This window comes from Bombina bombina, chromosome 7, assembly GCF_027579735.1.
Source record: "Bombina bombina isolate aBomBom1 chromosome 7, aBomBom1.pri, whole genome shotgun sequence".
Lineage (NCBI taxonomy): Eukaryota > Metazoa > Chordata > Amphibia > Anura > Bombinatoridae > Bombina > Bombina bombina.
The window spans coordinates 222,061,358-222,076,926 of NC_069505.1; the positions used below are offsets into that span (position 1 = coordinate 222,061,358).

The 15,569-nt window shown below is 37.0% G+C and overlaps 1 protein-coding gene across 2 annotated transcripts in view; it reads left to right on the plus strand.

The window, feature by feature from the left end:
• The window catches only part of PDE3B (phosphodiesterase 3B), a 569,714-nt gene that overhangs the window by 407,511 nt on the left and 146,634 nt on the right, over positions 1-15,569 (plus strand). For both annotated transcript variants that reach the window (XM_053720621.1, XM_053720622.1), the window contains exons 5-7: positions 1,749-1,855; positions 5,479-5,689; positions 14,120-14,211. In XM_053720621.1, the coding sequence (XP_053576596.1) occupies positions 1,749-1,855; positions 5,479-5,689; positions 14,120-14,211 (410 nt within the window). The remainder of the gene's footprint in view (positions 1-1,748; positions 1,856-5,478; positions 5,690-14,119; positions 14,212-15,569) is intronic.

Genomic DNA, 15,569 nt, shown 5'->3' on the forward strand with positions numbered 1-15,569 from the left:
ATAGCACCTGCGTGGCCACGCAGGACTTGGTATGCAGATCTGGTGGACATGTCATCCTTTCCACCATGGACTCTGCCGCTGAGGCAGGACCTTCTACTCCAAGGTCCATTCAAACATCCAAATCTAGTTTCTCTGCGTCTGACTGCTTGGAGATTGAACGCTTGATTTTATCTAAACGTGGTTTCTCCGAGTCGGTCATTGATATCTTGATTCAGGCTCGAAAGCCTGTCACCAGGAAAATCTATCATAAGATATGGTGTAAATATTTTCATTGGTGTGAATCCAAGGGTTACTCGTGGAGTAAGGTCAGGATTCCTAGGATACTATCTTTTCTCCAAAAAGGATTGGAAAAGGGATTATCGGCTAGTTCCTTTAAAGGGACAGATTTCTGCTCTGTCTATTCTTTTGCACAAGCGTCTGGCTGATGTTCCAGACGTTCAGGCTTTGGTTAGAATCAGGCCTATGTTTAAACCTGTTGCTCCGCCATGGAGTTTAAATTTAGTTCTTAAAGTTCTTCAAGGGGTTCCGTTTGAACCCTTGCATTCCATAGATATCAAGCTTTTATCTTGGAAAGTTCTGTTTTTAGTAGCTATCTCTTCGTCTCGAAGAGTTTCAGAGTTATCTGCCTTACAGTGTGATTCCCCTTATCTGATCTTCCATGCAGATAAGGTAGTTTTGCGTACCAAACCTGGGTTTCTTCCTAAGGTAGTATCTAATAGGAATATCAATCAGGAAATTGTTGTTCCGTTACTGTGTCCTAATCCTTGTTCAGAGAAGGAACGTCTGTTACACAATCTTGACGTGGTTTGTGCTTTAAAGTTTTATTTGCAAGCTACTAAGGATTTTTGTCAAACATCTGCATTGTTTGTTGTCTACTCTGGAAAGAGGAGAGGCCAAAAGGCTTCGGCAACTTCTTTCTTTTTGGCTGAGAAGCATAATCCGTTTAGCTTATGAGACTGCTGGCCAGCAGCCTCCTGAAAGAATTACAGCTCATTCTACTAGAGCGGTAGCTTCCACATGGGCTTTTAAACATGAGGCCTCTGTTGAACAGATTTGTAAGGTGGTGACTTGATCTTCGCTTCATACTTTTTCTAAATCCTACAAATTTGATACTTTTGCTTCCTCGGAGGCTATTTTTGAGAGAAAGGTCTTACAGGCAGTGGTGCCTTCCGTTTAAGTGCCTGCCTTGTCCCTCCCTTCATCCGTGTCCTAAAGCTTTGGTATTGGTATCCCACAAGTAATGGATGAACCCGTGGACTGGATACACCTTACAAGAGAAAACAAAATGTATGCTTACCTGATAAATTTCTTTCTCTTGTGGTGTATCCAGTCCACGGCCCGCCCTGTCACTTTAAGGCAGGTGTTTTTATTTTTTTAAACTACAGTCACCACTGCACCCTATAGTTTCTCCTTTTTCTTACTTGTCTTCGGTCGAATGACTGGAGGAGGGGGTTAGGGGAGGAGCTATATAGACAGCTCTGCTGTGGGTGTCCTCTTGCAGCTTCCTGTTGGGAAGGAGAATATCCCACAAGTAATGGATGAACCCGTGGACTGGATACACCACAAGAGAAAGAAATTTATCAGGTAAGCATAAATTTTGTTTTTAAACTATACCTTTATAGATATAAATCTCTATATATATCTGTAAACATAATTACATTTTCCTTATGCATATATAAAATAATATAGACCATATTAGGCATCAAAATCTAACTGTAAATAGTAATGAAATGTCCGTTTTTTGCTAGCCAAGGATCGTATCCAAATGGACCATTTAGTTCAAACCTGCTTACAATACCAAAGCAAAGATCGTCGTCTGTGACACTGACGCACCATATTGGCCCCAGGAGAGCTGGTAGGAATTACATTTTATTTCTGTAATACACTATGGGCTAGATTACAAGTGGAGCGCTAACACGCGTGAGCTACAAGGGGTTTATCGCTGATGTTTGCGCTTGTCAGGTTTTCTGCTCATATTACTATACTGTACATTATACAGTACAGTTACATTCATAATAACACTATCTAATAAATATGCATTACACAGTACAGTTACACACATAATAACACTGTCTAATAAATATACATTACACAGTACAGTTACACTCTTAATACCATCTAATAAATATACATTACACAGTACAGTTACACTCATATTAACACTGTCTAATAAATATAAATTACACAGTACAGTTAGACTCATAACACCATCTAATAAAATACATTACACAGTATAGTTACACTCATATTAACACTGTCTAATAAATATAAATTACACAGTACAGTTAGACTCATAACACCATCTAATAAAATACATTACACAGTACAGTTACACTCATAATAACACTAATAAATATACATTCCACAGTATAGTTACACAAATAACACTGTCTAATAAATATACATTACACAGCACAGTTACACACATACTAATACTATCTAATAAATATACATTACACAGTACAGTTACACAAATAACACTGTCTAATAAATATACATTACACAGCACAGTTACACTCATAATAACACCATGTAATAAAAATACATTAAACGAAAAACAATTTGTTAGTGCCAAAAGGATATGTCCAAAAAAGTCAATTGGAGACTAAATCCCAACTCCAAATGTGCATAAGTGATCCCAGGGATTATTTCTCAGTGGAAATGAATGTTGCAGTCGAACTCCAAGGGTTAACCTCAAATAAAACAGATCCTTGCTGCCAATAGTGAAGTTGTGTGAGACTACAGGGTTAATTCACATGTAAGTTGTATACTCACATACTGCACAGCTTCACATCAAGCTCTAGATATAAAAGAAATTTGAGACTCCAGCAGGGACAGATAGAAGTGAACTTAGATGAATGTTAAAACAATTTATTAAAACGTCTTAAAATCACAGGAGTTTACAGAGGACAACCACAGCTAGAACATCCGTATATTACACAGACTGTATATTGTAAACAATTTCTATGATTACAGTTTGCAGTTTAGAAGGTTGGTCTCCGTCCACAATGTGACATCACAAGCTCAAATCCAACGATCGTTTCACCAAATAGTCTCTTGGTTTTTCAAGGATGCTTGCCTTTTGGACATATCCTTTTTGCACTAACATTGTTTTTTGTTTAATTTATTATTGTTTTTGTTTTAACAGGCTAGTAATTTTCTTTTTGTGAAATAAAAATACATTACAAAGTACAGTTACACTCATAATAACACTAATAAAATACATTACACAGTACAGTTACACTAATAATAACACTATGTAATAAATATACATTACACAGTACAGTTACACACATAACACTATCTAATAAATATACATTACACAGTACAGTTACACTCATAACACCATATAATAAATATACATTACACAGTACAGTTACACACATAATAACACTATGTAATAAATATACATTACACATTACAGTTACACACATAACACTATCTAATAAATATACATTACACAGTAAAGTTACACACATAACACCATATAATAAATATACATTACACAGTACAGTTACACTAATAATAACACTATGTAATAAATATACATTACACAGTACAGTTACACTAATAATAACACTATGTAATAAATATACATTACACAGTACAGTTACACACATAACACTATCTAATAAATATACATTACAAAGTACAGTTACACTCATAATAACACTAATAAAATACATTACACAGTACAGTTACACTAATAATAACACTATGTAATAAATATACATTACACAGTACAGTTACACACATAACACTATCTAATAAATATACATTACAAAGTACAGTTACACTCATAATAACACTAATAAAATACATTACACAGTACAGTTACACTAATAATAACACTATGTAATAAATATACATTACACAGTACAGTTACACACATAACACTATCTAATAAATATACATTATAAAGTACAGTTACACTCATAATAACACTAATAAAATACATTACACAGTACAGTTACACTAATAATAACACTATGTAATAAATATACATTACACAGTACAGTTACACACATAACACCATCTAATAAATATACATTACACAGTACAGTTTCACACATAATAACACTATCTAATAAATATACATTACACAGTACAGTTACACACACAATAACACCATCTAATAAATATACATTACAGTTACACACATAACACCATCTAATGAAATATACATTACACAGTACAGTTACACACATAACACCATCTAATGAAATATACATTACACAGTACAGTTACACACATAATAACACTGACTAAAAAATATACCTTACACAGTACAGTTACACTTATAATAACACCATCTAATAAATATACAGTACACAGTACAGTTACACTTATAATAACACTATCTAATAAATATACATTACACAGTACAGTTACACACATAACACTATCTAATAAATATACATTACACAGTACAGTTACCCTTATAATAACACCATCTAATAAATATACATTACACAGTACAGTTACACACATAACACTAATTAAATATACACTACACAGTACAGTTACACACATAATAACACTATCTAATAAATATACATTACACAGTACAGTTACACACATAATAACACTATCTAATAAATGTACATTACACAATACAGTTACCCTAATAATAACACTGTCTAATAAATATGAATTACAAAGTACAGTTACACACATAACACCATCTAATAAATATACATTACACAGTACAGTTACACACATAACACCATCTAATACATATACATTACACAGTACAGTTACACACATAATAACACTGTCTAATAAATATACATTACACAGTACAGTTACACACATAATAACACTATATAATAAATATACATTACACAGTACAGTTACACTCATATGAACACTATCTAATAAAATACATTATACAGTACAGTTACACACATAATAACACTGTCTAATAAATATACATTACACAGTACAGTTACACACATAACACTGTCTAATAAATATACATTAGACAGTACAGTTACACACATAATAACACTATCTAATAAATATACATTATACAGTACAGTTACACACATAATAACACTGTCTAATAAATATACATTACACAGTACAGTTACACACATAATAACACTGTCTAATAAATATACATTACACAGTACAGTTACACACATAATAACACTATCTAATAAATATACATTAAACAGTACAGTTACACACATAACACTGTCTAATAAATATACATTACACAGTACAGTTACACACATAATAACACTATCTAATAAATATACATTATACAGTACAGTTACACACATAATAACACTGTCTAATAAATATACATTACACAGTACAGTTACACACATAATAACACTATCTAATAAATATACATTACACAGTACAGTTACACTCATATGAACACTGTCTAATAAAATACATTACACTGTACAGTTACATACATAATAACTCAATCTATATTATATTTTTTGTTGTTGTGCTTTACTTTAGGTACTTCTCCTAGCCTGAGTCCTGTGAATTCACCAAGCCATGGGTCATCTATCAGTGGCTCTCTGTTTAACCGATCGCCTATTGAGTTTCCTGATACTGCTGATTTTCTTACAAAGCCAAGTGTTAACTTACATAAACCTGTGGGATACACGTCAAGTTCTCAGGATCTTTTACAGCAGAGCAGGTTATCATCAAGCCATATTTGTAACAGGTAAAATAACAGCCTTGATGTTGTACTTTTAATTGCAACCAGATCTCTCTGTAAGACTTATTACATTTTTTTTTTAAATGTTATAGTGTCAAAGGAACCGAACTTGATGATTATTCCTGGGCAAATTAAAATCTGTAAATACCCAAAACATTCACCTTTTTATTAAATGTTGCTTTTATTTATTACCATTTTATTGATGTTCAGTACATAAAGATTAGCATCCCTGTGAAAAACAAATAAGGGTAGAGAAACATACGGCTAGATTTAGAGTTGGGCGGTAGCCGTGAAAACCAGCGTTAGAGGCTCCTAACGCTGGTTTTTACCGCCCGCTGGTATTTGGAGTCAGTCAGGAAAGGGTCTAATGCTCACTTTGCAGCCGCGACTTTTCCATACCGCAGATCCCCCTACGCCATTTGCGTATCCTATCTTTTCAATGGGATCTTTCTAACGCCGTTTTTTAGAGTCTTGGCTGAAGTGAGCGTTAGAAATCTAACGACAAAACTCCAGCAGCAGAAAAAAGTCAGTAGTTAAGAGCTTTCTGGGCTAACGCCGGTTTATAAAGCTCTTAACTACTGTGCTCTAAAGTACACTAACACCCATAAACTACCTATGTACCCCTAAACCGAGGTCCCCCTACATCGCCGCCACTCTATTAAAATTTTTTAACCCCTAATCTGCCGCTCCGTACACCGCCGCAACCTAGGTTATCCCTATGTACCCCTAATCTGCTGCCCCTAACAGCGCCGACCCCTATATTATATGTATTAACCCCTAATATGCCGCCCCCAACGTCGCCGCTACCTACCTACACTTATTAACCCCTAATCTGCCGATCGGATCTCACCGCTACTATAATAAATGTATTAACCCCTAATCCGCCTCACTCCCGCCTCAATAACCCTATAATAAATAGTATTAACCCCTAATCTGCTCTCCCTAACATCGCCGACACCTAACTTCAAGTATTAACCCCTAATCTACCGACCGGATCTCGCCGCTACTCTAATAAATGTATTAACCCCTAAAGCTAAGTCTAAACCTAACACAAACACGCCCCTAAGTTAAATATAATTTAAATCTAACGAAATAAATTAACTCTTATTAAATAAATTATTCCTATTTAAATCTAAATACTTACCTGTAAAATAAACCCTAATATAGCTACAATATAAATTATAATTATATTGTAGCTATTTTAGGATTAATATTTATTTTAAAGGCAACTTTGTATTTATTTTAACCAGGTACAATAGCTATTAAATAGTTAATAACTATTTAATAGCTAAAATAGTTAAAATAATTACAAAATTACCTTTAAAATAAATCCTAACCTAAGTTACAATTAAACCTAACACTACACTATTATCAAATAAATTAAATACAATACCTACAAATAACTACAATTAAATAAACTAACTAAATTACAAAAAATAAAAAAGAACTAAGTTACAAAAAATAAAAAAATATTTACAAACATTAGAAAAATATTGCAACAATTTTAAACTAATTACACCTACTCTAAGCCCCCTAATAAAATAACAAAGACCCCCAAAATAAAAAAATGCCCTACCCTATTCTAAATTAAAAAAGTTCAAAGCTCTTTTACCTTACCAGCCCTGAAAAGGGCCATTTGCGGGGCATGCCCCAAATAATTCAGCTCTTTTGCCTGTAAAAAAAAAACATACAATACCCCCCCCCCAACATTACAACCCACCACCCACATACCCCTAATCTAAACCAAACCCCCCTTAAATAAACCTAACACTAAGCCCCTGAAGATCTTCCTACCTTATCTTCACCATGCCAGGTTCACCGATCCGTCCTCCGAAGTCTTGATCCAAGCCTCCGAAATCTTCATCCAAGCCCAAGCGGGGGCTGGCGATCCATAATACGTCTGAAGTCTTCTATCAAGCGGCGGCTGAAGAGGTCCAGAAGAGGCTCCAAAGTCAACATCCTATCCGGGAAGAAGAGGAGATCCGGACCGGCAACCATCTTTATCCAAGCGGCATCTTCTATCTTCATCCGATGACGAACGGCTCCATCTTGAAGACCTCCAGCGCGGATCCATCTTCTTCTTCCGACGTCCAACTGAAGAATGAAGGTTCCTTTAAGGGACGTCATCCAAGATGGCGTCCCTCGAATTCCGATTGGCTGATAGGATTCTATCAGCCAATCGGAATTAAGGTAGGAAAATTCTGATTGGCTGATGGAATCAGCCAATCAGATTGAGCTTGCATTCTATTTGCTGTTCCGATCAGCCAATAGAATGCGAGCTCAATCTGATTGGCTGATTGGATCAGCCAATCGGATTGAACTTGAATCTGATTGGCTGATTCCATCAGCCAATCAGAATTTTCCTACCTTAATTCCGATTGGCTGATAGAATCCTATCAGCCAATCGGAATTCGAGGGACGCCATCTTGGATGACGTCCCTTAAAGGAACCTTCATTCTTCAGTTGGACGTCGGAAGAAGAAGATGGATCCGCGCTGGAGGTCTTCAAGATGGAGCCGTTCGTCATCGGATGAAGATAGAAGATGCCGCTTGGATCAAGATGGTTGCCGGTCCGTATCTCCTCTTCTTCCCAGATAGGATGAAGACTTTGGAACCTCTTCTGGACCTCTTCAGCCGCCGCTTGATAGAAGACTTCAGACGGATTATGGATCGCCAGCCCCCGCTTGGGCTTGGATGAAGATTTCGGAGGCTTGGATCAAGACTTCGGAGGACGGATCGGTGAACCTGGCATGGTGAAGATAAGGTAGGAAGATCTTCAGGGGCTTAGTGTTAGGTTTATTTAAGGGGGGTTTGGGTTAGATTAGGGGTATGCAGGTGGTGGGTTGTAATGTTGGGGGGGGTATTGTATGTTTTTTTTTTACAGGCAAAAGAGCTGAATTATTTGGGGCATGCCCCGCAAATGGCCCTTTTCAGGGCTGGTAAGGTAAAAGAGCTTTGAACGTTTTTAATTTAGAATAGGGTAGGGCATTTTTTTATTTTGGGGGTCTTTGTTATTTTATTAGGGGGCTTAGAGTAGGTGTAATTAGTTTAAAATTGTTGTAATATTTTTCTAATGTTTGTAAATATTTTTTTATTTTTTGTAACTTAGTTCTTTTTTATTTTTTGTACTTTAGTTAGTTTATTTAATTGTAGTTATTTGTAGGTATTTTATTTAATTTATTTAATGATAGTGTAGTGTTAGGTTTAATTGTAACTTAGGTTAGGATTTATTTTACAGGTAATTGTGTAATTATTTTAACTATTTTAGCTATTAAATAGTTCTTAACTATTCAATAGCTATTGTACCTGGTTAAAATAAATACAAAGTTGCCTGTAAAATAAATATTAATCCTAAAATAGCTACAATATAATTATAATTTATATTGTAGCTATATTAGGGTTTATTTTACAGGTAAGTATTTAGATTTAAATAGGAATAATTTATTTAATAAGAGTTAATTTATTTAGTTAGATTTAAATTATATTTAATTTAGGGGGGTGTTAGTGTTAGGTTTAGACTTAGCTTTAGGGGTTAATACATTTATTAGAGTAGCGGCGAGATCCGGTCGGCAGATTAGGGGTTAATAATTGAAGTTAGGTGTCGGCGATGTTAGGGAGAGCAGATTAGGGGTTAATACTATTTATTATAGGGTTATTGAGGCGGGAGTGAGGCGGATTAGGGGTTAATACATTTATTATAGTAGCGGTGAGATCCGATCGGCAGATTAGGGGTTAATAAGTGTAGGTAGGTAGCAGCGACGTTGGGGGCGGCATATTAGGGGTTAATAAATATAATATAGGGGTCGGCGGTGTTAGGGGCAGCAGATTAGGGGTACATAGGGATAACGTAGGTTGCGGCGGTGTACGGAGCGGCAAATTAGGGGTTAATAATAATATGCAGGGGTCAGGGATAGCGGGGGCGGCAGATTAGGGGTTAATAAGTGTAAGGTTAGGGGTGTTTAGACTCGGGGTACATGTTAGGGTGTTAGGTGCAGACTTAGGAAGTGTTTCCCCATAGGAAACAATGGGGCTGCGTTAGGAGCTGAACGTTGCTTTTTTGCAGGTGTTAGGTTTTTTTTCAGCTCAAACAGCCCCATTGTTTTCTATGGGGGAATCGTGCACGAGCACGTTTTTGAAGCTGGCCGCGTCTGTAAGCACCGCTGGTATCGAGAGTTGCAGTTGCGGTAAATATGCTCTACGCTCCCTTTTTTGGAGCCTAACGCAGCCCTTCTGTGAACTCTAAATACCAGCGGTATTTAAAAGGTGCGGGAGAAAAAAAACCAGCGTAGCTAACGCACCCCTTTGGCCGCAGAACTCTAAATCTAGCCGTAAAGGTCCCTGGGCTGGTGAAATTATTAAAGAATGCTGATAGTACTTCTATATTCCTGGTGGAATGATCTAAAGCCTGAAAACAGGGTGTCTTGCCAGTGGGCATATACTACAGTTTTGTGAGATGTAGGCATTACAAATTTGTGTTTTAAATATCTTACAAAACGAATAATTGAACCATTCACAGAAAAATATGCAGGAAAAAAATTGTATTGTTAATGTGCATCAAAAATAGTAACAAAAATCAAATATGATCAAAAACGTAAAATTTGTATTTAAATTATATAGGAATAAATCATATTAAATATGGGCAGCGTAAATCATCATTTAAGTACTCTGGATGTGGAAAAACTTAGAAATTTGTACTTACAAGTACAACGCGTAATTGTTTTTTGGCAGTGATGAAATGGCAGGTTTCTATTGGCTACACTGCCAGTATCCAAAACGTTTAGACTTTCCTTTTAACTTGAGCAACCAAGTTAATATTGATGTTAAAAAACAAATATTAATCTTTCAAATATTTTATTACCCTACAGTAATTTATAGAATTAAAGTGTCAGTAAACCTAAAAAATAATGTTATATAATTCTGCACATAGTGCAGAATTATATAACATTATTTTAGTGCTATCGTTATAAACCCTTTTATTCCCTTTGATTTTTTTTAAAATATGTCCGTTTTTCAGACCCGCACTCTGTACTCTTCTGAGCAGGTCTGTTTTTATTACACAGCGCATCGGGCCAGCTGTATAGTCACAGCCCGGCCCGACCGCGTCATAACACTAAGTGCAGCTCGCTCCTGCTCTGTCTGACAGCATTATTTTTTAGGTTTACTGTCCCTTTAAGTAGTAAAAATTAGAAAAAAAGGTTTCTCTTGGTTCATGATTAGTCGGCATGTATACCAGCCACTGAATAGACAAAACTCAAAATGGTGACTGAAATATATAGAAAAGGTGAAAACGAATACAATGATATTATGTGAATAGCAATAGTGTATCAATGAAACTGTAATGTTCCTTTAAATTAAGGTGTCTGTACTTTAGAGTTCCCTTTTGTCATATATTTTATAGTACAGCACAAATAAAATATAAAAATGAGAAATAAAGTTATACTGTTTCATAGAGGCATAATTCTTAAAGGTCAAAAGTGGTATTCACCCAGGAGAGTGTCAATAAAATTCTTACGCTTCCGGGATCTTCCAACATTTAAAAAGTATCTTTTAGAAACAGGATCACACTATGGGCCTCCTGTACTATGTCATCATTTTGATCACATATTGAGAATCGAATTATCCTGCCGTAACTCGCACCTTGTGGAAGTTTATCTGCCATCCTATTGTACTAAAAAAGTATATAAAAAAACTTGTGTCAAATCCTTTGCGAAGGCCTGTGGAATATTGATAACTTTGAAGCCCCACTCAGTGCAAATATACAAAGTTACTAATGCATCATCAACATGTAGGCCCACGTGACTCACAAGAGGTGTCAAAAGTGGGGTTTGAAGTGGAACAGAAAGGTTACCCAGTGTATAAAAATTAGTTTCCCTTAAAGTTTTTAGAGACAATTTATTTTTGGATTGAATACTGAGCATATACGAGTTTCCAGGAATGGCTTCATCAGTTGAGTACAGAGAGACCAAGACAGGCTGCAATATCCAGTATTCCCACCAGCAGAATAACATGGCGGTTCTATGATTTCATATTTGAAATCCGCTCAAAGCAGACACCACAACTCTGTAACAAAATTCTCTAGAAGAAGATCAGCGATGCTGTTAGTGCATAAGGGCCTAAAAAAAGTACATAGACCATTGCAAGAAAAGATTTAATGACATTAAACGTGTTACCAAAGGCAAACTTGCAAGAGAGTAACAATCAGCAAAGGGAACCGGTGGAGGCACAGCCTATGTTGCAGATCTTCTCGATTATGAGCGAAAGGTTATTCAGTGTCTGGGGTCAGAGATTATCGAAGACATTGCTGTAGACTGTGACCGCAACAATCCTGGTAAGTATTCCACCGTACAATTTTGACGCATTAATAATTATATGCCTTTTTTTTCTAACCAGTTTAAAACTACCCTTATTTGGACTTTTTGATAATTTACACTTTTATGGGTATTTTCGAAAGTTAATGTATGTGAAGTAAGTTATTTGCTATTTTCTAATGTGATTGTTTTATACTGCAAGATTGTTGATCTTCAATGTGAAATTCACGCCCTCCTGTCTGGGACCCCAATTAATTTTACTGTGTCTGCCTGCTAAGACTTGTTATATGTTGTTCCATGAAACTTCACGCGGGATTTTACACAAATGAAATGCGCAGGTTGAACTTTTGATAATATTCGACTGTTGAGAGAAGGCATAAAATAGCATATCCACACACAAGCAGCGAGCGAAGAAACACGTATAAATCCGTCTGCAGATTATATTTTTTTCTTTTTAAAGGGGTGACAGCTTTGAAATTTAGTCCGCACCTGGATTTTGAAGCGAGATTCAGTATGAAAACTCAGTTGACAACTTAGTACAGGGGGTCCTATGTGTCATTTTTATATTTTCTTTACGGTGCATTATAAGATATATCACTAAAAGAAACTTCCGAGGAGACCCTGAGGAATGTATACATTTATTTAAAGGGACATTAAATTGTCATTATTGGTACACTATTGTAAGTCACATATGTCCATTGTATTTGACATTGTTTTGTAGTTACCTTTTTGGTATATTTAACATAGGATAAGAATTATGCTAACTAAATTGTATATGGTAGCAGCACAATTAAAAAAAATACAGAAAGAAAGAATAAAAGACGGAAAAGACAATAGGAACATGGGAATAATAGATAAAGGTGAGGAAGGATATTTTTCAAAATTGTGAATCTCCGATAGTGCAAGGAACAGTAAAATTAAACTATAATTAAACTTTTATGGTTTAGAAAGAGCATGCAGTTTAAAACATTCCAATTTACTTCTGTTATCAAATTTGCTTCAATCTCTTGCTATCCTTTGATGAATATTAAACCTAGGTAGTCTCACAGGAGTTCTTAGCACTCTTTTGTAACAGTGTTTGCAATAATGTTTGTACCAATCTTATACATTGTTGTAAAAACTTCTGCCATAGAGCACTAAGGACATGTATGTAGCATGCTCCTTAGCCTACTGAGGTTTATTCTCCAACAGAGGATACCAAAAGAAGGAAACAAATTTGATAATAGATGTAAATTGGAAAGTCTTAAAATTCCATGCTGTCTCTGATTCATTAAAGTTTCATTTTGATTTTACTTTCCCTTGTCCTATAGCTTCAAATAATAATTACTGATATCTTGCAGGGCGGATTTTATGTCTGTCATGTGGTTTTATGTGGTGCATGAATAGACAGACAAGAATTTCCCAGTGGTTAGCGAAGCAGATGTGAGTAACTAGTTCTATTGGAATTCATACATTATTACCCTATTTCTTAAAAACTGGTAGACTATGGGGCCTATCTATCAAGCTCCGAACGGAGCTTGGCGGCCCGTGTTTCTGGCGAGTCTTCAGACTCGCCAGAAACAGCAGTTATGGAGCAGCGGTCACAAAGACTGCTGATCCATAACCCTGTCCGCCTGCTCTGAGCAGGCAGACAGGAATCGCCGGAATTCAACCCGATCGAGTACGATCGGGTTGATTGACAACTCCCTGCTGGTGGCCGATTGGCCGCGAGTCTGCAGGGAGCGTCATTGCACAAGCAGCTCTTGTGAGCTGCTGGTGCAATGCTGAATACGGAGAGCGTATGGCTCTTCGCATTCAGCGATGTCTTGCGGACCTGATCCGCACTGTCGGATCAGGTCCGCAAGACATTTGTTAAATTGGCCTCTATGTATCAGTAAAGATTTCCAGGGGTCTTGGTCTTAATCTATTCTATACAAATCTATACAATTTCACTGTATCTGTGAAAAAGAATGACTACTTGTTGGTCCTAGATAAATGGTTTTGTTTGCAATTTAATAAGGTTTAGCAGTATTTATATTGGTCACTTCTGTTTAGACAATGTATTTAGATAAAGCATATTCTTGAGAAACGCATACATATATAATGACCAGAATATATAATACAATTTACTGTTTTATTTCTTCTACCAGTTGTGGCCGTCAGATTTTTAAGCCTCTTTCAAATACTGAGCTAGCGGAGATCAGCTCAGCATCTGGGGCAGAATACCATGCAAGAACATCAGGTGGGTGATTTGTTTTTGTTAGGGGAGTATCCTGCAAAGTTTCTTAAACGTTACAATGTGCCAGATAATGCAATTAAAGGGACACTTAATGGGCACTAAAATCAAAATTAAAGGGCCATGCAAGGGTTTAACACACAGTAGTGCAGGGTTGATAGTCTTAAAATTACATTCTCTAAAGGATTTGAGCAGGGTTCTTCAAATCACTGGTCAGGACCCATTACAGGGTGCAACTCGTGTGTGTTATATAAGAGTGTGTGTGGTGAGAGTGTGTGGTGTGCGTTTTTGTTATGTAAGAATGTGTGTGTGTTGTATGACATTGTGTGGGGTGTGTGTTGTATGACTGTGTGGGGTGTGTGTTTTTGTTTTATGAGAGTGTGTGCGTGTTGTATGAGAGTGTGTGGTGTGTGTGTGTTGTATGAGAGTATGGGGGTGTTGTATGAGTGTGGGTGGTGTGTGTTGTATGAGAGTGTGTGGTGTGTTGTATGAGAGTGTGGGGGTGTTTTATGAGAGTGTGTGGTGTGTGTGTTGTATGAAAGTGTGTTGTGTGTGGGGTGTATAAGAGTGTGTGTGTGTTGTATGTGAGTATGGGGGTGTTGTATGAGAGTGGGTGTTGTGTGTTGTATGAGAGTGGGTGTTGTGTGTTGTATGAGAGTGTGTGGTGTGTGGGTGGTGTGTGTTGTATGAGTGTGTGGGGGGTGTTATATGAGGGTGTGTGTTGTATGAGAGTGTGTGGGTGTTGCATGACAGTGTGTGGGGTGTGTGTTTTATGAGAGTGTGGCGGGTGTGTGTTTTTGTTTTATGAAAGTGTGTGTGTTGCATGGGAGTGTGTGTGGGGGGTGTTGTATGAGTGTGTGTGGGGGGTGTTGTATGAGTGTGTGTGGGGGGTGTTGTATGAGAGTGTGGAGGGTGTTGTATCAGTGTGTGTGGTGTGTGGGGGTTGTATGTATGTGTGTGGTGTGGGGTGGTTGTATGAGTGTGTGTGGGGGGGTTCTATGAATGTGTGAATGGGGGGTTGTATGAATGTGTGTGTGTGGGGGGGGGTTGTATGAATGTGTGTGTGTGGGGGTTGTATTATTGCGTGTGTGTGGGGGAGGGGTTGTATGAGTGTGTATGGGGGGTTGTATGAGTGTGTATGGGAGGTTGTATGAGTGTGTGTGGGGGGGTTGTATGTGTGTGTGGGGGGGGTTGTATGAGTGTGTGTGGGGGGTTGTATGAGTGTGTGTGTGTGGGGGGTTGTATGAGTGTGTGTGTGGGGGGGGGTTGTATGAGTGTGTGTGTGTGGGGGGTTGTATGATTGTGTGTGGGGGGGTTGTATGAGTGTGTGGGGGGGGTTGTATGAGTGTGTGTGTGTGTGGGAG